The sequence below is a fragment of the Pogoniulus pusillus genome, chromosome 19 (genome assembly GCF_015220805.1).
Source record: "Pogoniulus pusillus isolate bPogPus1 chromosome 19, bPogPus1.pri, whole genome shotgun sequence".
NCBI lineage: Eukaryota > Metazoa > Chordata > Aves > Piciformes > Lybiidae > Pogoniulus > Pogoniulus pusillus.
In genome coordinates this window covers 22536126-22558827 of record NC_087282.1, presented here as the reverse complement: position 1 = coordinate 22558827, position 22702 = coordinate 22536126, and the positions used below count along the sequence as shown (strand labels likewise).

The following is a 22702-nucleotide window of genomic DNA, read 5'->3' as shown; positions in this document are numbered from 1 at the left end:
GGAGGTTCTTCTGCCCCTGTACTCAGCACTGCTCAGGCCACACCTTGAGTGCTGTGTCCAGTTCTGGGCCCCTCAGTTCAAGAGAGATGTTGAGGTGCTGGAAGGTGTCCAGAGAAGGGCAACAAAGCTGGTGAGGAGCCTGGAGCACAAACCCTATGAGGAGAGGCTGAGGGAGCAGGGGGTGTGCAGCCTGGAGAAGAGGAGGCTCAGGGCAGAGCTCATTGCTGTCTACAACTACCTGAAGGGACATTGTAGCCAGGTGGGGTTGGTCTCCTCCCAGGCAACCAGCAACAGAACAAGGGGACACAGTCTCAAATTGTGCCAGGGTAGGTCTAGGCTGGATGTTAGGAGGAAGTTCTTGCCAGAGAGAGTGATTGGCATTGGAATGGGCTGCCCAGGGAGGTGGTGGAGTTGCCGTGCCTGGAGGTGTTCAAGCAAAGCCTGGCTGAGGCACTTAGTGCCATGGTCTGGTTGACTGGCTAGGGCTGGGTGCTAAGTTGGACTGGATGATCTTGGAGGTCTCTTCCAACCTGGTTGATTCTATGATCCTATGAATCTGATGGCTCCATACTCAGTTCCAGAGCTAGGAAAAGTAAGTACCACAGGAAAACTCTGGGGTGCTGCAGGTCAAGAAAACCTTAGGAGGAGACCTAGAAATGGGATGTATTTCTTTCAAAGACTGGTAGGTTGGTCTGGGCAGCTGAAGGCAAGCCACAAAACCTCCCCTCTTGTCCCTATCTTCTGCAAAATAGAGGTCAGCCCAAGCACCCTCCCTTCAGACAGAACTGCAGTCAGCAACTCTACAGCCCCACAGCCCTTCATAGGTGAGCATTTTCCTCCTCTCATCCCAGGAATCCCCTCCCAGTCTGTAAGCATCTCTTACAAAGCCCAGACTGCTCCCAGCAGCTGGCTCTATGTTCCAGGAGACATGCTCAGCAATGTCTGGGGACACTCTCTGGACTAAATTAACCAACTAAATAAAATATCCTTATTTCAGAATGGTCTTCACATCTGATGCACAACTTCTTGCCCTCAGAAGTCGTGTGCAGGAGTGTGCTGCTAGCACTCTCCAAAGGCAGCAAGCAGAGAGGCTGTGGACTGGCAGCTCATCCCTGTCACTGACCACTTCAGTGAGCAGCTGGGCAGCTGCAGGCTTCTCTCAGTTCTCCCATTACTGCTTGTGGATCCCTTGGTGCCCCTGCTCTGCTTGAGTTTTGTCTCCCCAGCAGAAAGAGCAAAAGGACGAGAACAGAAGTTTCATTAAGCTTCCAAAGTCCTCTTCCCAAGTCCAAGCCTGGAGAGGTTTCTGGGAGTGGCTGAGGATGCTAACAAGGACAAAGGGAGCAGAGCTGCTGATGTGTGCTTTCAAGGTGACACACTGAACTTACCATCTGTTTCACTTCTGCAGCAGCACCGGTAGCACTGTCCTTGTCTGAATGTCTTTTGCCTCTGCCTAGGGAATCTCAGCTGAGACAAAGTTCTTTTTCTATGACAAAGTCTCTGCTAAAAGCCATCACCGTGCCCTGTGCTTGTGCCAGGAGCCTTCTAACAAGACAGGCTGCACATGCTACACTGCTGATGGCAAACTCTCCACTCAGAGCTTGCTCATCCTTGGAGCCACTGCAGACAGGAATGGGACAGGGCTTTCAAAACCAGCTGCTGGCTTCTCAGACTGCTACCTGACTGTTCCCACACATCTCTGCTTATGCCTGTTCCCGTGCATGTGCAGGCAGGGACATCTGAGAGGCAACCAACCACCCGGGACTGTTTCTTTCTCCTCTGACCCTTTCCTCTGAGCTGCTCCCTCATACCACTGCTGCCTTCACTTCAGTGCTGATTGCTATGGTAGCTCTTCCTATTTTTATGGGAGCATCACCTGGCACCTGGGCACTGTGAACCCTGGGTGCAGATGACCTAGAGGTGTGTGTTTTAGCAGCTGATTAACAGGCATTCCCAAAGCATCATGGAGAGTCCTTGAGCCGAGACATGACATCAGCCACATTCTGCTTTATAGAAGCACAGTCTGTCTGCACTGCCCCTGGTGAGGTTATTGCTGAAAAGGCAGAGACATGGACACAGGAGAAGTAGTCATTTAAGGGGAAGAAACTGAACACTTCAATGAAGTGTTATGAAAGAAACACTACAGGGAAGGAGCTGCCTTCTAGAAAGCCTCTTGCAAACAAGGATGCAGTTCAGTTACCATACCCTGATCTCTGGAAAATGCCTGGGCTGCTTGCAGAGCAAAGGCACGTTTGTCCAAAGCCTTGTTTGCATGTCAAACCTTACTGCTAAGTGCTTAAATGCTCCCCATGTTGTTTGGCTTGAAGCAACTTTGTGCCAGAAGGAAGCAAATGGGGGACGAGAAGAGGTGAGGAAAGCAGCAGGCAGGATAAGTGGGAGAGAGTACCTAGCACTCCAGGCAGGTGCTTTTGTTTGTTGGTCCTTTAGGCTTGTGGGGTGTTTGATGAGACAAAAAGACATTTCCTTTGGAAGGGCTAGAAGATAAACCTTTTCTCTGCATGCAATTAACTCCCCAAGATAGCTCCTCCAGGACAGCTTGGCAAAATTCAGATGAGAAGCAGGAATTTCTTAATTGCACTTCCCATTCCCATGCCACCCACTGTGATTAAAATGAAGCATTGGGATGGGCAGTCTGATACTACCCAGGACTGGGAGAGCAGCTGCTGCCTCTCCCCATAGGCACATAGGAGATCCCACAATCCAAGATGTCCAGTCCTAACTGGTCCTGGGGAAGGGTATCTGAGATGGTCAGCTTGTCCCCATGGAGACACGTGCAAATCTACTGTTGCCTGGGAACAGGATCTGTTTCTCCAGCTCTGAAATGCTCCTTGCTCCATCCCTCTGCCCTTACAAAATTCATGGCCCTGTGCTGATGGATTCCCATCAGCTCGCCTGCAGGCTTCTGCTCAGTTGAGGAGTTGGACACTGCAGCCTCATTGTCTTCTCCTGGAGATGGAGAGGCAGATGAGAGCAGTAGCCTAGCAGCAGGGAAATAGCCCTCAGATGAAGCCAGTGGAGCTCAGAAGAGGCCCTGAATGAGCAACGCTCACTGCCAGCTGTGGAAGCTGTGCTGCACCTGGGAGATGAAAATCACAAGCTACAGTGGGCTAGCAGTGGGCTACAGTGGGCTACAGTGGGCTAGCAGTGGGCTAGTTGACTCCTGATGCAGCACAAAGCACCACAGAGAATATGGCCTCAGGTGAGCAGTATGGTTCAGCTCTCCAGGCACCAGTAAGCCAGGGTGACACCCAAGAGAGGGCCACTTTTCAAACCCCGTGCTCCTCTGTCCTCCTCCCACTGTGCCTGAGAAAGCACAGTGCCCCCTGGGATGCCATCTCTTGTATAGAAATGCCTGTGCTGGCCAAGAGGAAAACCACTCTTTGCCTGTGCAAACTCCTTTCTAATCCTTCTTCTCAAGGAAGAGAGTACATTAAAAAACCCCAGAAAGTTCTGCTTTCACAAAAGGGGAGGAATGGTTTTGTGCCCTCTGCAGAAATCCTCACTCCTGACACTGGTTTCTTCTGGCCTCAGCTGAAGGAGGTGTGGGCAGTGTACTCCTGTACTCTGCTCCACTCACCCTTCCAAGGAAACTTCTTTCGTCTTGTCTTCATAGAATCATAGAATCATAGAATCAACCAGGCTGGAAGAGACCTCCAAGCTCATCCACTCCAACCTAGCACCCAGCCCTGTCCAGTCCACTAGACCATGGCACTAAGTGCCTCATCCAGGCTTTGCTTGAACACCTCCAGGGACGGTGCCTCCACCACCTCCCTGGGCAGCCCATTCCAATTCCAATCACTCTCTCTGACAACAACTTCCTCCTAACATCCAGCCTAGACCTACCCTGGCACAACTTGAGACTGTGTCCCCTTGTTCTATTGCACTGGCAGAGTTTCTATGTCCCAGAACCACAGGTTTGTCAGTCCACCACTGTCAGATCATGAAAGCAAATGGTTGTCTTGAACACTGTGGTTCTTTTTGCTTTCAGCTTTTCTCTCCAAGGAGCAAATGGAGAGAGGATCAGACAGTTATCATCTTAACTTCACCCTCCCACTTCTCTGTGGCTGCAGCAACAACCAACCTGACTCCCACAAATTTTCCCCACTTCTCTGCCCTGTTGCTCCACTTCCTCTTCTCATCGTCACCACACTACTAAGGTGCCTGTGGAAGAGGATGATAGGCCAAGGGACACAGGTCTGGTGTGGGAGGTGCAGCAGGTACACTGGCAAAGTTAGAGGGAAAAAGAAGCAAAGCAGGGGGAGGTGTCAAAAACAAAGCTCACAACATTTGCAGTCCCTGCTCTGACCCTCCCCAGGCACATGGAGACAAGGTGTTCCCCCACCCACGCTCCTCAGAGTTTTGGTTCACACATCCCATGTGCATCTGCCCGTGGGTAAGCCATTACCACTGCCTGCAAAGCTGATCAGATGGCTAGAACCATTCCCAGATCACTGTAAGCCAGAAAACAACCATGGAAATCCTCTCAGCAAAGCCCTCTGGGCATGAAGACAAACAAGCAAGGCTTATACCAGGGTTCTAAGCTGCCACCAACTCCATGCCACCAGCACACACCAAACCCAGCACACAGCAAGCCCTGACCAGCATTGTGCCTCTACCCACAGCGTCCCATGCAGCCATCACGACCCCGAGGAGCTGTTGCCTTGGGGCCAGTCTCAGCAACTCTGATGTGGAAGGGCTGCAGTGTCTGCAAACCCACGGCAGGGAAGAATGGGCTCCCTCCACCAGAGGACTGTGAAGATCTAGCTGCCCGTTCACCTGCTGACCCTAACTCTATGAGCACAGCAGACACAGAGGCACTGAGGAAGTGCCTGGAGACACAGAGTTGATGTGAGTGGTTGCAGGGAGGAGAAGCAAAGCACTGCCTCAGCCCAGCCAGACCCCATACCACAAGGAGACTCCGGCTGGCAGCAGCATCACTGTTCCACTGCTGCTTGCTTGCGATTTGTATCATGGGCAATTAAACCCTTCCTGTGCACAGAGATGGGAAGCATTAGTCTGAATATTCAGCCTTTAACATTGAGGCATGAAGAGGTTCTTGCAGCATATTGCCTCTGGTCACCTAAAACCACTGAATACTGAGAAGTGAAATCCATTTCATAACACATTTATAGCAGCAAATTTCCAATCAGCCTTTCAGGGGAGATGTTAGGACTGGGGATGCAAGAAATAAATAGAACCAATTTCTACTGGGGAAAAAAAAAAAGAGAGAGAAAGAAGTTTTGTTGAAAATAGAATCATAGAATGAGTCAGGGTTGGAAGGGACCACAAGGATCAGCCAGTTCCGACCCCCTCTGCCATGCCCAGGGACACCCTACCCTAGAGCAGCCTCATCCAGCCTGGCCTTAAACACCTCCAGGGGTGGGGGCTCAACCACCTCCCTGGGCAATCCAGTCCAGCCTCTCACCACTCTCCTGCTCAACAACTTCCTCCTCACCTCCAGCCTCACTCTCCCCACCTCCACCTTTGCTCCATTCCCCCCACTCCTGCCACTCCCTGACAGCCTCAAAAGTCCCTCCCCAGCTTTTTTGGAGCCCCCTTCAGATCCTGGCAGGCCACAAGAAGGTCCCCTGGGAGCCTCCTCTTCTCCAGCCTGCACAGCCCCAGCTCTTTCAGGCTGTGCTCACAGCAGAGCTGCTGCAGCCTCTCAGCATCTGAATTACCTCAACTCCACAATTTCACTCAGAAATTTCTTTTTTTTTGCTTTTCCACAGTAAATATTTTTGCTTTACCTTTATCTGATTAACTTCATTTTGCCTTTTATTTCCAACTGCTCACTTTCACGCTTGCCATGCAGGACAGAGTTTAATCACCTTATGAAAAGCAAAGCAAACTGGTGAGACTAAATGTGAATATATTGATTGTCTCTAACCACATTTTCCCTCAGAACTGCTTAAGAATTCTCCCTTACAATGCTGGCTGCTTACCAGCCTCTGATCAGCTCTGTGACTTAGGTCTCACACACCTGAAATATCCAGCTCTCTCTGGTGGAGAGATCTAAAGCCTTCAGCTCAGATCAATCATCTCTGCCTTAAAAATAACCCAGCCCATCAAGTGACAAAATATTGCTAGGGCTCAGAACCTATATCTTTCAAATTTGACACAACAGTGCTTTCCCTTTGACTTGGAAGAATCAAGGTAATGAGGTTCAGGGCACGGATCAGCACTTGGCTCAAACACATGCTTCCAGGCCTGCCCACCCACACATGCCTCCACTCCAGAAGTGGGGGCATTGGGGAGCCACAGAGCAACTCCATGAGCTCCATGGTGATGGCCATGGCTACATCCACACTTGTCTTTGCAAGATGAAGCTGCATGCTGCAGCTCCAAGTCTGAGCCCACGTCTCCCAGGCACATCCCTAGCAGCATATGATGGGCAAGGCTGCATTCCCACTGCCCAGAGATTACAGCCATGGCCACACCTGTGCATCAGAACAAAGCTTCTTTTAATGCCCTACCAGAGGGCAAAGCTTCTACCAACTTAAGAGAGTTGCTACCTGCCAGGGTTGCCAAGGCAGTCGCCGTACCTGGAGCTGTTCAAGGCAGGACTGGACGTGGCACTTGGTGCCATGGTCTGGCCTTGAGCTCTGTGGTAAAGGGTTGGACTTGATGATCTATGAGGTCTCTTCCAAACTTAGTGGTACTGTGACATCCCTCCAGCCTAGTCCAGGCCCCAGTGTGGAGACTGTCCTGACCACTGGAAAACTGTCATCCTGGTCTATCAACAAGCCAGCTGCTGGCATACACCTCTGGAAAGGGAGGCCAAGCACAGCTGCTGTAGTCAGTAGCTTAGAAAGATTTAGTGTGGGTACATGTGAGGAATTATGAGGTATAAGAATCTCAGGATGGCCACAGTGAGCAAGCACATCACCTTCTTGGGAAGCACCCACAGTTAAGCATCTTTCCCAGGTTGTCTTCAAGGATTCAGACAAAAAAAAACCTCCTTTGCATTCATCCTGGCTGAAGAGATCATAGAATCATAGAATCAGCCAGGTTGGAAGAGACCTCCAAGCTCATCCAGTCCAACCTATCTGAATTTTCTCCAAAGTCTGTCACAAAACCAAAGTGAGATTGAGACATTCCTGCCTGCAGAAATCAGACAGGTGAAGGAATTTGCCAGGGCTGCTTTTGGTTCATCACAAACGTGGACTTCCCCCTTGCTGCTGGAGGACCAGAGGCTGCCCAAACTGTGCTGCCAGAACTGATGCTGCAGCTGGGAAACCTGACTGAGACAGCCACGTTCTCCATTTAGCACTGGACTGAGGAGCACAGATGTTAATTAACTTTAGAGCTTTGCTCTCCAGAAATGCCTCTGAAGAGAACTGCTTTTCCCCACAGGAGGCTGCTGTCCAGATTTTCATATTTCATTTAGGGCCAGATTTTTCAAGGCAAAACTCCAGCTTTTTTATTCCACCTTCCCTGATAACAGGCTCTTGGTGTTTTCTGAATAAGCAGCCTATAAATAAAATACCAACATCCATGGCATGCAGAAAATATCTGGAGGGAGTTGGTGTATGTTCTGGATTAACAAAAGGAGCTGGGTGAATTATTTATAGTGAATAAATCAGCCCTTTTTTAAGCTTGAGAGTAGAACCTGGGACTTGAAGAAGCTCCTGGGATGCTTTCAGGATGGGAGTAACTCATTTAGTCCAGAGAAGGGCTGTGAGGATGCTCAGAGGGCTGCAGCAGCTCTGCTGTGAGCACAGACTGAAAGAGTTGGGCTTGTTCAGTCTGGAGAAGAGGAGGCTCCCAGGTGACCTTCTTGTGGCCTTCCAGCACCTGAAGAGGGCTCCAAAAAAGCTGGGGAGGGACTTTTGAGGCTGCAGGGAGTGTCAGGAGTGGGGGGAATGGAGCAAAGCTGGAGGTGGGGAGAGTGAGGCTGGATGTGAGGAGGAAGTTGTTGAGCATGAGAGTGGTGAGAGGCTGGACTGGGTTGCCCAGGGAGGTGGTTGAGCCCCCACCCCTGGAGGTGTTTAAGGCCAGGCTGGATGAGGCTCTGGCCAGCCTGGTCTAGGGTAGGGTGCCCCTGGGCATGGCAGGGGCTTGGAACTGGCTGATCCTTGTGGTCCCTTCCAACCCTGACTGATTCTATGATTCTGTGATTCTATCATAGAATCAACCAGGTGGGAAGAGAGCTCCAGGCTCATCCAGTCCAACCTAGCACCCAGCCCTATCCAATCAACCAGACCATGGCACTAAGTGCCCCAGCAAGTCTTCTTCTGAACACTTCCAGGGACAGTGACTCCACCACCTCCCTGGGCAGCCCAATCCAATGGCAAATCACTGCCTCTGGGAAGAACTATTAGACCTCCTGTAGTGGTTCATGGATTGTCCTTCCAGACTTGTGATTGTTTTCTTCTGAAGGCAACAATGAGTGATGGCTACAGGACGATGGCTGCCAGATACTGGCTACCCATCTCTGTGTACCAGACCTCATGGGCATGATGAGCTGTGTGAGGAATTCTGCATGTGGGCACACAGGGCTGGGCTCAGGTGACTGCTCCTGACCATGAAGAAACCAAGAGACACAAGTGCTCTCCAAGCAAATGAGTATTTGTGGAGGTCTTATGAATGCACCTCGGGCTCCAGCAGCACAGAGCCATCACTCAGGCATGGAAGCTAACAGCCAGAAAAAGCAATGAGGGCCTTAGCAGGCAATACACACATCCCAGTGCTTTCAATTTCTATGCTATACATCTACAGCAGGGACCAGAACCCGACCTAGCTCATTAGTGAGCACATGTCCTGTGCAACTGCACGAGTTGCATGCTGCTGCCTGCCTCCTCCTGCACACCAGGCGGGCTGAGGAGAGGGACCTTGGCACAGTACTGCTGTGTGCTTCAGGCACTGCAATCCACCCTATTAAGTGGGTGCATCTGGGCTATTGCCTCCTAGACAGATGATTTGTGAAGCATTTGTAAGTCCTTTCAGTCAAGAAGTGCTGTGCAACCACTGGAGTCTATTATTACCAGGGAAGAAGTGTGGGGGGGGGAAGGTAACAAATTTCCTTTACCTATAGACTTATCTCATGCTCCAGAGCAACATATTCAAGCCTTTTAAAAAGTGCCATTTTCATTCCATTTCCTTCCTACTTATATCCAAAGCAGCCAAGACTAAGGATAATCAAGCCTTAAGTGTTCCTCAGAAGTAGATGATTATTCCCAGTCTCAGTTTCCCCACATATTAGGAGAAGTCAAGGAAACGAAGCCAATCCTTGCAGTGGGACACCAGGGCTAGAGCTTAGGGCTTCCCACTCTGGCTACCACACTAATTGTGTTTCAACAACAAAGCACAGCCACTCTTCCTCGGGATGAGGCTTCCCTTCAGCAGGGAGATGCCTGAACTGCCTCAGGGCTCTCATGAGGGTGGCTTAGCCCCGTATGGCTTTTGCAGAGCCCAGTTCCTTCCTTCAGGGTCTTTGCCCCTGCTGCTGGCACAGCTCAGCCATTCACAAGCAGCTGCCAGCCTGCTGCACACTCTGGGAATGGGGCATCCATGGGGATTTTACTCAGAGAGTCTCGATTCATCTGCTCATCCACCCTTAGCTCTGAGTGGGAAGGAAGCAAGGCTTGGAAGAGGGTTCTGCAGGCAGCTGCTGCCTCCCTGCCCTGCAAAGCCATTCCTACACAGAAAGCAGCTCCAAGCAAAGTTCATAGAATCAGAGAATCAACCAGATTAGAAGAGACCTCCAAGATCATCCAGTCCAAACTAGCACCCAGCCCTAGCCAATCAACCAGACCATGGCACTAAGTGCCTCATCCAGGCTTTGCTTGAACACCTCCAGGGACGGCAACTCCACCAGCTCCCTGGGCAGCCCATTCCAATGCCAATCACTCTCTCTGACAACAACTTCCTCCTAACATCCAGCCTAGACCTGCCCTGGCACAACTTGAGGCTGTGTCCCCTTGTTCTATTGCTGGTTGCCTGGGAGAAGAGGCCAACCCCCACCTGGCTACAATGTCCCTTCAGGTAGTTGTAGACAGCAATGAGCTCACCCCTGAGCCTCCTCTTCTCCAGGCTAAACACCCCCAGCTCCCTCAGCCTCTCCTCATAGGGTTTGTGTTCCAGGCCCCTCACCAGCTTTGTTGCCCTTCTCTGGACACCTTCCAGCACCTCAACATCTCTCTTGAATTGAGGGGCCCAGAACTGGACACAGCACTCAAGGTGTGGCCTGACCAGTGCTGAGCACAGGGGCAGAATAACCTCCCTTGTCCTGCTGGCCACACTGTTCCTGATGCAGGCCAGGATGCCATTGGCTCTCTTGGCCACCTGGGCACACTGCTGGCTCATCTTCAGCTACTATCTATCACTACCCCCAGGTCCCTTTCCTCCTGGCTGCTTTCCAGCCACTCAGTCCCCAGCCTGTAGTGCTGCTTGGGGTTGTTGTGGCCAAAGTGCAGAACCCTGCACTTGGCCTTGTTCAATCTCATCCCATTGGCCTCTGCCCACCCATCCAGCCTGGCCAGGTCCCTCTACAGGGCTCTCCAGGTCCCCAGGCTGGCTTTGCCACAGCAGCCCCCTTCATCACTGCTACCCCTTGTCAGCTTTAACTGCAAAAGCCAAACCTTCCTCCCTGGCTCCTCTGGATTTACACCAGAGCAGTCAGTGGGGAGTTCTCTTCATTCATGCTGGCCTTATAGTTCTAAATTATAAAGTGTGTCAAATGAGGATTTAATTTATATTTAACAAGACAACGTTTGTAAATTAATTATTCATCAGCTGATAATGAATAAACATCTTCCCCTTCTCTGCCTCTCCCTTTTTCACAGTGTTTCCACAATGCACCATCCATGCAAATCTCTTAAATCTATTCTGCAGTATTCTGGACGTGGGAAAATCTGTTCTTCATCCTCAATTTTGTTAGGGTGTTGCATGGTAACTAATGCAGCCAGGCACAGCATTCTGAATTTAATAGTGCAGAGCATCTCTTTCCTAAAGCAGGAAGGAGGAAATATTCAAACACATGCATTTGGACGGATCACCCTCTTCAGGTTCCAGCCCCTGACTCACTGGCAGAGATAAGAAAATAATTTGCTGTAATAACAGAGGCAGGAGCTTAGCCCTACCCCCTGGAAATCACAGGCACTTCAGAGGCAGCACTATCCCCCCACTTGGTGAATGATGGGAGGCCAATTTTTCTCTTTCCATCTTTATTAAGTAATGAGATTGAGGTGGTGCACAGCCCCAGAGCAGCTGTTGTCAAGCTCTGCTACAGAATTTGGCACACAAGGGCATTTCCTCATGCATACTAAAGAGTGGGGGCTCCAGCATCCAAGCTAGCCCTGACTGCACCTCCTCTGATTCCAGACACCTGAAGCAGGTAACCCAGGCAGGTCCTGGAGAAGTGGAATGTCTCCATTCATTTGGGCCAGGAGGCTACCACAGTGTTTGGGTTATAATCTCAATGTTCAACTCCTTGGTTTGGCACAAGAAAGAAAGAAAACCTCACTTACATCACTTGCTCCCTGGGACAGGACAAGCAGCAATGGATGGAAGCTGCAGCACAGGAGGTTCCACCTCAACACAAGGGGGAACTTCTTTACTGTAAGGGTGCCAGAGCCCTGGCACAGGCTGCCCAGAGAGTTTGTGGAGTCTCCTTCTCTGGAGCCTTTCCAGGCCTGTCTGGATGTGTTCCTATGTGACCTGAGCTAGATTGTGTGGTCCTGCTCTGGCGGGGGGCTTGGACTGGATGGTCTCTTTGGGTGCCTTCTACCCCCTGACATCCTGTGATTGTTCGGCTCTGACCTCTGGGAGGAATCTGAGAAGCTCTGGGCAGGACTTGCTCTATCCCTAAGCTTGAAACAGAAACACTTTTTCTGCTCCCAACCATGCTGGCTCTCATGGACACTTCACAGACATCCTCAGGACTGAAAGACACTCAGCCCCAAGAGTTGGCAACAACTTTACTTCTACAGCATCATTTCCTGAGAGTTAAGCATCCCTAAAGGAAGGTGATCCAGAACTGTAGGTGCCCTTGACACCAGTTAAAGCTATAATCTACAGCAATAAAGCCATTACAAAACAAAACCAGGAGCAAATCCTTCCTGCAAACAACCAGCCAGCGGAAAATTTCAACCAGAAGTCTCCTCTGTTGGCCCCTGCTGCTGGCATTTCTGCCTGTAAAACACACTTGGAGAACCAAAGTGGGTCTTTGCACCAGCCTCAGTTCAGTGATAAGCCAAGGACAGCTAAATGGTGTCTGTAGTAATGGGAATCTAATGTGGGAATGTAGATCCGTGACATAGCTTGGAAAGCTGGAGCGCTTTGGGTGATAAAGGCTTGAGGTGCTGCTGGCTGGCACCCAGTGGCAGCAGCTGGTTCTGGAAGGGCTCATGGCCTAGCATACCCTAAACACAGCTTCCCACCACCCTGAGAAGCACCAAGTGCCCCAGCCCACCCAAAGACAACAGGCTGGAGGGGATGAGGTGGAAATCCCAGCCCATGCAGTGAGGAGAACACACAGCTGTGAGACCTGACGGTCCCACTTTTCTGCACCTTTTTCCTCCTCATCCCATCTCTTTTAACCGAGCTTTGTCCCACTTCCTACCGTTTAGTCATCTCCTAGATTTATTTCTAGTAACTGCCACATTTTGGCTGGCAGAGCACAGAGGATCCTTTCCCCAGGGAGAAGAGAATGCAAAATTTGCCCAAGTCCCTAAGTGGGAAACAAGGCTGCCTTTCTGCGCTACCAAAGCTACCGGGAAATCACTCCACATTTCTTCCCTCTCCAAACCTCTCTGCCTTCTGCTGACTCCTGAATGTTAATGTTATTTATGACAAGTGATTGATGAGGGGGATGCAGAATTCACACCGAGAGCAGGGCATTTTCAAATCACCTATTCATTTCTAAGGACCAGAATCAGTTTTGGATCCTGACATGATTTATCATTTGGAGGTTGAGCAGCGGCTACGCAGGACAAGCTTCCAAGCCCTGACAGAGCATCCCCAGGCTGAAGGCAGCAGTGAGTGCTTAACTCTTTGAGAGGTGAGCAGAAGACCACAAGACATCAGTACTCAAACTACACTGCTGAAGTTGGAGCCCTCTATTCCACCAGCATGCCAGGTCCATTCTATAGCCTTCAGCTTCAGAGGCACAGACCACGCTGGTCCAGGCTAACAGCCACAGTAATGCTGCTATATATATTCAAAAGAGAAGTAGGTGTTTATCATCCACATTGCCTGGCTCTGTGAAAGAGAAATATTTATGTAAGGTGCTGTCATTGCAGTGCACCTAAGAGAGATGGATGGGATGTTTCCCCTCCAGTGGACCTTCCAGCCTACGTGAGCCTTTCTATCTGCAGCAAAGAGAATGTTGCCATGGGTCTGGGAGAGACTTTGCTCCGAGTCAAAATCTGATCCCTTCCTTTGGAAATCTGCATTTCCTCAGGTTGTGTGTGGGAGGAGGGAACCATCAGGTACATGGGAGAGGGGACAAAGTGGCAATGACACGTCCTCTGCAAAGACATTCTGTACTGTACAGTTGATGCCAGCCTGCCAGTGGCTGGCATGACCCATAGAATGACCTCATTTATTATATCAGCATGGAAAAGTAAGCAAAGTGGGTGAAGCAGCCAAGGCTAGAGGTGACACTGGGGCAGCTTTCTCACAGTCCTTTTAGCTTGCTTCAAGGGACAATACAGCAGGATACAGCCTTTCTCATGAGCAGGGGAAGGTATTCAGAGCATAGATGTCAGAAAGCTGCCAGCCAAGGCTATGAGACCTAGGTCTGGCTGTTCTCAGGATCTTTAAAATCAGCCCAGCACCTCAGGAAGAATGGTTTTAAAACTCAAGGGCATCACAAACTCAAGTTTAGTAAGGGCACAGGGAAGGAGAGATGCCTGTAGAAAGTCTCCCCAGGGAGTCATCAGGGACCCCTGGACTTGTAGCATCTGGGCACTTTGGAGAGATAGTGCAGCCAGCTGTGCTGCCACAAAACCCCCCAAGCTGCCTCTATGTCAAGTGGTTTCCTTCCCTGCCTGAGCAGCTCCTCACCATGCTGTTCCCAGAACTAGCAATACCTTCCTCAGGTGGGGAGGCTGCAGATGGGTAGATTAGCCCCACGGCAGCACCTTCCCCAGCACAGCCCTGAAGGCTTTTGCCTTCACACTCCTGGCTCACATTAAGTATGCCCCTTCACGAAGCATAGAAGCTTCTGCTGACTCTTAGAAAGAGCTGAACACGAGTTGAGCTTCCCTAGGAGTACTGAGAGCTGTATTCAGAACTGCTCTCCCACATGGTTCTCCAGTGGCAGTCTTTCCCCTGGGTGAGGCTGGCTGCTGTCACTGCCTTGCATCCTGTATTCACAAAAATACTGGAGATGGTGAATGTGCCTAAAGCTCCTTTTCCTGCAGCCATCCAAGGTCTGTGCTAACCCAGTGGAGCTAAACCACTGAGAGGCTGGGATGGACGTAGATACTTTCTCACATACCCATCACCATGGCATAAGCTGTGTTTCTTAGGAAACCAGGCTAGCAGCAGTGCCTGGTATCTACATTTAGGAGAAGAGATGAACTCTGAATGCAAGACTGGATTTTATAAGCCACTCTTTACTGCTACCACCTGCATGGCTACGTAATGCACTGGCGACAAGGAGGGGAGCAGAGCTTCCAGCAGAGGTGGAAAGGGGTAAAGAGGTGAAAGGGAAAGAGAAGGAATGAGGATGTGCACTGTGTTTTTTCCTGGCTTTCCTGCTCTATCCTCGGGTGGGGCAGAAGAGATAGGATACCCACCTATAACATGACTTATCTTCTACTCCCAGGCATGGCAGTTGTTGGGCAGGTCAGCACCTCCCATCCTTGCCCCTGCACTGCTCCTCTTCACTCCATGGCTTCATGTTCACACACCCACACAGGGTGGAGGAACTTGTGGTATCTTAGTGCCATGGTCTAGTTGATTGGGTAGGGCTGGGTGCTAGGTTGGACTGGATGATCTTGGAGTCTCTTCCAACCTGGTTGATTCTATGATCTCCTGGCAGCCAGGGATGTCATCCCCATGGGCTTGGACTGCAGCTGTCCTCATGGAGACTAAGCCCACAGAAGCAATGAAAGAAGCAAATTTTTTGCCTTCAGGTCATCCCTACTGGGCATCCTGGTGGTGCCCTCTTTATGCAAGTAAGCACCCAGCCAGGTGCCCATCTGGTGGCTTGTGAACAGGCAGTACTTGGAGGCCCACTGCGGTGGACAGTCAGAAAGGCTGCTTCAAAATGCCTTTTGGGGGGGGAAGTATTACAAGTACAATGCCAGGTCCCCATCCCCAGAGGTGTCTGTTCAGTGGCAGTTTTCTGCCTGGGAAATTAAAGCAATGTGTGCACCCTGAGAACTTGCTTTTTCCTCGTTTAAGGGGGTTCCATTTTTTTCCCCCTGCTCTGTTTTGCATTGAGAGAAGTGAAGGAAAGAAAACTCCAACTGCTCTGGCTGCACCTCTCCTTTGTCCTCTCCACCCTGTTGCCAGTGAAACCTGTCAGCAGTTAGGTTTGTCTTTTGCTAGAAAAGATGAAATAAATCACTTCACAGGGAAAATAATAGTGGAAGTTCCCTGTGAAAATCAACAGTTGCTCTCCAGTGCATGGCCTGGAGGTTTTTTGTCTAGAACAAAGAGAATCCTGTTGAGTGTTTCCACAGTTCCCAGTACAGCTGGGTCCTGAGCCATGTGCAGAAACTGTCACAGCTGTAGTGGCATCAAAGCTGCTATGTAGTGGAGAGGAGCTGGCACACTCAGGACATGCTGCCTGCCCCTTCCTGCAAGGCCTGGGCACACAAGCTTCACACCATCAGACCACTGCCACAGAAATCATCTCCAGACACATATTTCAGTCCTCCTGGGAAGAAGAGCACTACTTTCCCTCCCAGCCACCATGGCACTGGCTCCACTAGGGTAGTGCATCCTGGTGCCCACATGCTTCACAGGCAAGAGGCAGCTAAGACACCACCACAGCACTGGCTCCATCAGGGTGGTGCGTCCTGGTGCCCACATGCTTCACAGGCAAGAGGCAGCAAAGACACCACCACAGCACTGGCTCCACTAGGGTAGTGCATCCTGGTGCCCATATGCTTCATAGGCAAGAGGCAGCTAAGACACGACCATGGCACTGGCTCCACCAGGGTGGTGCATCCTGGTGCCCGCACGTTTCTGAGGCAAGAGGCAGCAAAGACACCACCACAGCACTGGCTCCACCAGAGTGGTGCATCCTGGTGCCCATATGCTTCACAGGCAAGAGGCAGAAAAGACACCAGGCAAAGATGTCTGTCCACATATTGCCAGTGGAGAGCAAAGAACATCATCATCATTCTTCTGCCTGAGATCATGAGTATGGTAGAGTTGCTGAGCTCATGAGGACCTTCCTCCTAACCAGGAATAGCTGTCAAGTCCTTCTAGCTCCAGTTCTCAGCAGACCAGAGCATCTCTTCCCAGGGGAAGGGAAACAAATCCACATCTTTTCATGACAACACCACCTTCACACCATGTCTAGCCAGAATGGCACAACCTGCCAGCAGCACAGGGCCAGCTACCTCCTGAGCTCTCAGCTGAGGTGATACCACAACCCTGCAGCAACATCACCACTTACCATCTGGATGACAGACACTGGCCCGATGCTGTTCACGTAGATATCCACATCAATGAACGTAGGCTTAACTGCAAAGAGAATAAGAGGAGGTGGAGTTAGGATCACCTCTGGAGGGCTGAGGACCAGGGGAGCATCTGGGATCAGCATGGTTCCATCTAGCCAAAAATCCCAAATAGAGTAGCCAAAAGGGTATGGAAACCAGAAAACACAGCCAGGTTGGGTCACCACCCGTGACCCCAGGGAGTTTCAAGGGACACTTACTGCCAATATCAGGCCTCAGCTTGTTGTCATAGTTCTTCAGCAGTGAGTTGAGGATCTGTGTGGCATCAGTCTCCTGTGCCTTGGGGGTGAGGACCCAGGTTTTATTGATGCTGAGGTAATCATAATCATATTCCTCTGTGCTGTCACACCTGGAGAGGAGAAACATGTCACTGTGTCAGTTCTCTGCAGAAATAGGAGCACAGATGTGTTTCAGAGATGCTGAAGGTGGAAGATGCAGCCCTGCTAAAAGGGCAGAACATTAAGGAGCTCAGAAATCTTCTTTCAGCCATGCTGCTAAGACACAACTCACCTGGTGTCTTTGCTCACTCCATGGTCCCCAGACATGCAGGCGCCTTGCTGCTTGTGGTCAGGACTAGCAGGCATAGGGTGCACCACGCCCTCCCCAGCTCTCTTTGGAAACACACTGGAAACACCCAAAACTGTGAGCCAGTCCCTGCCCTTCTCCATCACACACCTGCCCACCTCTCTCCTGGCCCTCATCTGTTGCCAGCAGCTCCTGCTCCTGTATCTGCATGTTAGCTCCAAATACCTCAGCTATGCTTGCATCTGAAGAGGACTTCCTTTGGGGAAGACAACAGTGACCAAACAGCATTTCTGTGAAGCAAGGGATTGATAATAATAGCATTTCAGACAAAAGAGATCCCAAAACTACCAAGCAGGCAGCAGGCACGTCTGGCTTGCCAGAAACCCAGCCATCTGCCCTGCACAGACCCTCAGAAATTAAAGCCTTATGCAAGCCCCTCTACCCTCAGGCCAAGATCTGCCACAACCCATTACCTGTACTCACCAATCCTTCCTCACCAGCCTTTGGCATGAGCTCCGTTTAAAGATGCTCCATCCTCCTATCTTCTAGTTCCAAGCCAGGCAAAGAGAGCTTACAGCCTTCTTTAGACATGATCCACTTAGCAACAGCTTCTCCCATTGCCTTTCAAATCTGCCCTGCCTAAACCTTTCATACTTCTCTCTTTGTCTAAAGCCTCTAATTAAATGCGGTCCACATGGTCACCTGGGAGTGTCTAACCACCTGCAGCTGCTCTGGGAAGCTCATTCACAACATTGTCCCTGGAATGACACAGACATATGTGGCAAAGGATGCCAGGCAATTCCACACCCAGCACGCTCCCTCCACGTCTGCCTTGCTAACTTGTCACCTACTCCAGGGCCAGAAAGAGTCTTGCAGCAGGAGCTGCCACTGTGTTGACACTTCCCAGCTGGAGCCTTGCAGCTCAGAGGTGCAATGGGGCACCACGGACATCTCTGTTCAGTGCCCAGCAAGGCACAGCCTGGCAAAGGTACACAAAAGGGGGGAAAAGCATTAAATGGACACGTTGAAGACAGTTTATGCTCTTCTAAAACCCCAGACGAAACTTGCTTTCAAAAGCACTTCAAAACTCTCTGCATCTCCCCAGCTTTTGGGCACCCGGATGCGTCCCCCGACAAGGGCTGGGCTGCGCGCAGCTGCCTGCCTCCGCGCATTAGGTGCTGGTACATCAGCTTGTTGTTTCCTGCCTGATTGCGCCGCACTTGCTAAGGATGCTTAAGGAGTCTTAAGCGACGCTGTCAGGATGTGCTTCCCTGTCTGAGCAGCGAGAGTGAGGGCTCACCTGGCTGTCATGCAGTGGAGTGCCTTTGAAACGCAGCCGTGCAGGCAGCTCCGAGGCTTCCAGAGGCTGCAGGAGGCACAGGGGACCACCCCTGCACTCACCTGAAAGCTGGCCAGAGTCAAAATCTGGGGCTGGCACAAAGAGAGAGGTGTGTCGCTGTCCAGATGAAAGCAGGGATAGCAATCCTAACTGTTTTCCCTTGCGGCCAGTGCTTTGAGTGACACAGGCTGCCTTAGCAGAGTGGGAACAGCTACACTGAAACCTTCCTACAACCTACACTGTTCCCTTCACTGTACTTGAAGTTAGCCCAAGACAGGTCACCTGCCAGCACTGAACTCTCTGTCCCACTGTCCTGCCAAAGTCCAGCTACTGCATGCCATAAGGCCACAGTAGAGTCCAGAAACATCCTTTTGGGACAGATCAAAACCAAGATGCTCTGACCTCAGCCTTTTGTCTAACTCTCTGTTTAACACTCTTAGGACATGGGGTAGCATTTCCAGGGAGTCATATCCCCATTATAGATGCAGTGGCACTACCAAAAATATGCTTTTTGCTAATGCAGCTAATGCTGGGCTACTAAACCATACTAAGCCATCTTAGCATAAGCAAATCAGTTTTGCTGGAAAGAATATGCACAGACAGACACACACCAGCTCTTGCTGGTCAGGAATATGACTCTCATGCCACCTTATGCAATCCTCTGCCTCCTCCCCAGTCTCTTTTCCTCAGTGGCTCCACTTCAAATCAAGAGGGGAAGAGTCCAAGAGCCATTGCAGAGGAAAGGAATTAAGGTGACATGTGCATGTCCCCCCACAGCTGCTAAAGGAAATGTCACACTGCAAACCTGCAGTGATTCGCAGCGTGCTGTGAACACTTGCTGGCCCAGCGGCTCCGTCTCCCCATGCAAAGCAGCTGGCTTGGTGACAAGGGACATGCAGCTCTCATATGTCTCTGTGAAGCCAGGAGGAAAGGCAGGGCCATGTTTCCTCAGCTCCATTTGTTGAAATGTCACAACACCTGCCTCATAGCGCTCCTATGCTTGGGACACAGTCACAGGGGCTGGGCAGGGGAGATGACACCAGGAGAGAGCTGAAACATTCGGAGGAAACCTTTGGGCTGACAGACACGGTTGGAGCCGTGGCAGCTCCCACTGGTGCCCAGGGCAGGAGGCCTGCACAGCAGGGAGGTGTCCTTTCAGATGTGCTCATGTATATCGATGGGGTTGGACAACCCTCCTTGGGCAACCCATGGCATTACAGCAGGATAATGCTCTGCCTTGCCTCTCGGAGTCTGTCCTGCTGAAGCAGACACCTGTTTTGCTGAGGTTTCCAAGCACACTAATGGTCAAAGCAAAAGCTACCCAAAGAGCTGGTGGCTGACTTCCTTTCCCAGTGCCCAAGCTGTCTGACAAGGGTTTCCTTGGTAGAAGGAGGGGAAGAGCAACCTGTGCCACGAGCCCTTGAAGACTTTTCTGCTCCTTGCCTGTTAGGATAGCTGATAGTGCTTGTCCAGGATGCATACCCACTACGATTTGCAACCTGGTGTGTTGCTAAAGTCTGAGACCAGTAAAATCTTGCACTGAGTCTTGCACCCACCAAGGAGGTAACACACACACACTCTCACACATCCCTAGCCCTGAGGCAGGAACAGATCCCAGAGCAGATGCAGATACTGGTGCTGTGGGTGTCCACCCCTACCATAAGCACAGCTCAAAGCCTCCCCTGCTCCAGAGCAATAGACAGCAACAAAATGCAAGAATAACATTTGCCTTGGTTGGAAAGCACTGTGGTCAATCCTAATTACCACATGCTAATGTGTCCTTCTAGCCACCCATCCCAGTGCTTCCACCTGGGACACTCAGACAAATTACTCTGAATTAGAAGCAGGCAAAGGATTTAAGGACAGGATCTTACTGAACTGTACCCTACACTTTTCACGTGTCTCTGTACCTTTCCTTTTAACCATCAGTCAAGCTTTGCTTTCTGTTAGTGTGATGCTGTGCAGGCACCTTGCCTTCAGGACTCAGAGGTGAGTGCCTTGGTCCCAGCCAAGTCAGTGCCCTAGCAAGTGCAAGTGAACTGGGCTCTGCAGTGAGGGGACCATCTGGGGAGTGCTGAGTCACCTGGCACAAAGCATCCAGCCCGCTCCAGCACCAGGGGAGAAGTCTTGCAGCTTGTGCTGGGGGAGCAGCTTGCAGGCAATATCATCTGAACTGGGCTACTCACCCCAGCACCCACTATAGAGTGCAGGGTAGGTAAGATTCACCCTCAGCTAGCTGCAGCAAAGTAGAACAAGATCCTCGTATGACTTGCACCTTTTCTTCTTCTCCCATAGGCTTCCTCTCCTGCTCCATCATCCCTATAACATGCACAAACACTGCTGCTAGCAAAGAGGGGCTCAGGAAAGAGGTAGGCATGAGAGACTGGACAGAAGGGAAGCCAGGACAGCTATGGGGTAAATCTTCCTGCTCAAGGGCATATGAACACACGACTTAACTGCTCCTCTGCCTGATCTTGCTGCTCACGATTGACCCTCCCAAAACGCAGTGCTCTTGTGGCAGTGTGCTGCAGGGACAGCAGAGCACAAGAGCCTGGACCACTGTGGACTCCCCTCTTGGCCCTCAAATGGACCCCATCAGCAGCATGCTGGCAAGAGGCTGAGTGCCAGGGCACAAGCCATGGGGCAGCTCTCATCATCTTGACCCTAGGAAGCCAGAGCTTGGAGAACGGTGTCAGGGACCGACTTACTGCCCATACCTGAGGTTGGGAATCCTTTGCCAGAGCAAACCATTAGTAGGAGGATTCATGCTCCCTGTCCCTGACTGCATTTGTAATGGGATTTGATCGGCTTTAAGGTGGCTTATTCTGCCAATTAGCTTCAGCCAGTAAAATCCCTCTCCCTCCGAAACCCTGGGGGCAACAATCTGCTGACAACATGTTCTTCCCCTGATCTAGCCATTACACTCACCAGCAGGGCCAGGAATCGTTAAAAAACCAAACCAACCCAAAAATCCAGGCAAACACAAAACTCCACACCAACAAAAAACAGAGAGAAAAAGAAACTTGCAAACCCCTGTTGCGTGGGGCCTTTCATCGCCGGCACAGAGAAGCGGTGCAAGCGCCGGCCCTGAGTGGGAAGGGAGCCGTCGGAATCTACCAGCCCCACGCCTCCGCTCGCCGCTTCGCCTTACTGCGCTGGCGGCATGGGGCCGGCGCAGGGCTCCCAGCCGGCGGCACCCGGAGCGGGGCCAACCTGTAGAGCAAGGCAGGAGCCTTGCTGCCCTCCTCCTGCCAGGCTGCAAGCCCTGCAGGCGTTTTCGGGGTGTCAGAGGCAGGAGTACCGGGAAAGGGACGCAAGCTCCTTCCCGCCTAGCTCGGCTCCGCACGGAAATGCCCCGGTGGTGGCTGAAGTCCCCTAGAAGATGCCAAGCTCCCTCTGGATCTGCTCTGAGCACTCCGGAAGGGGCTTAGCGCCCGGCAGGATTCTGCCAACGAGGTGATGGCGGGGGTAAAATGGGGTGTCCTCCTGATTCCTGGCATGAGAAGGGTGGACTTGGAGTGCAAAGGACAGACAGGCACCGGGTGCTGCCGCGGCCAAACCCGGTCCTGCCTGGGGGTCGGCTGGAGGGAGCCGCTAGGAGCTCAGAGGTGCCCAAAGCGCCGCTGAAGCCCGGCTGTGGGAGGCTTGGGGAGAATCGCCGCGACTCCAGCCCCCTCCCCTCCTACTGGCCCGACGGTTAAACTGAGGCGGGGAGGGGGAGTCCCGGGGTGGAGGCTCACCTGGCACGCAGGACCGGCCCGAGGGCCAGGCAGAGCAGCAGGACCGTCCCGGGCATCTCGACGAGGCGAGGACCTGCCCCGGGGCGGGGGGGGGGCGGCGGTGGCGGCGGCAGCCGCCGTGCGCCCGCCCCGGCGGGGCTCAGCGCGGGGCCAGGGCGGCAGCGGGGCCCCCCCGCTGCCCGCTGCGCCGCGCTCCAGCCCCGCCGCCGCCCGCCCGGCTCCGCGCTCCGCGCCCCTCTCCGCGCCGGCGGGAAGGAAAGGCAAAGTTGGGCATCTCTTCTCCGAGTCCGCGGCGGGGAGGGGCTCGGCTCAGGGCCCTACCTCCCCCCGCACCCCCTGGAGGCTGAGCGCCAGCGGGGTGTGCGCACGGCGGAGTCAAACCCGCGCAGCTGCTGCCGGGGAGCGAGCACCGTCAGCTGGTGTAAAGATCTCTC

The 22702-nt window shown here is 51.9% G+C and overlaps 1 protein-coding gene across 2 annotated transcripts in view; it reads right to left on the bottom strand.

Moving 5' to 3' along the window:
* LOC135184094 (gamma-aminobutyric acid receptor subunit gamma-4) overlaps window positions 1–22373 on the bottom strand; it is a 45508-nt gene extending 23135 nt beyond the window's left edge. For both annotated transcript variants that reach the window (XM_064159613.1, XM_064159614.1), the window contains exons 1-3: window positions 22269–22373; window positions 16865–17013; window positions 16604–16671 (exon numbers count right to left, since the gene is read on the bottom strand). In XM_064159613.1, coding sequence (XP_064015683.1) covers window positions 16604–16671; window positions 16865–17013; window positions 22269–22324 — 273 coding nt within the window. In that variant the 5' untranslated portion in view covers window positions 22325–22373. The remainder of the gene's footprint in view (window positions 1–16603; window positions 16672–16864; window positions 17014–22268) is intronic.
* Window positions 22374–22702: the final 329 nt, after the last annotated feature.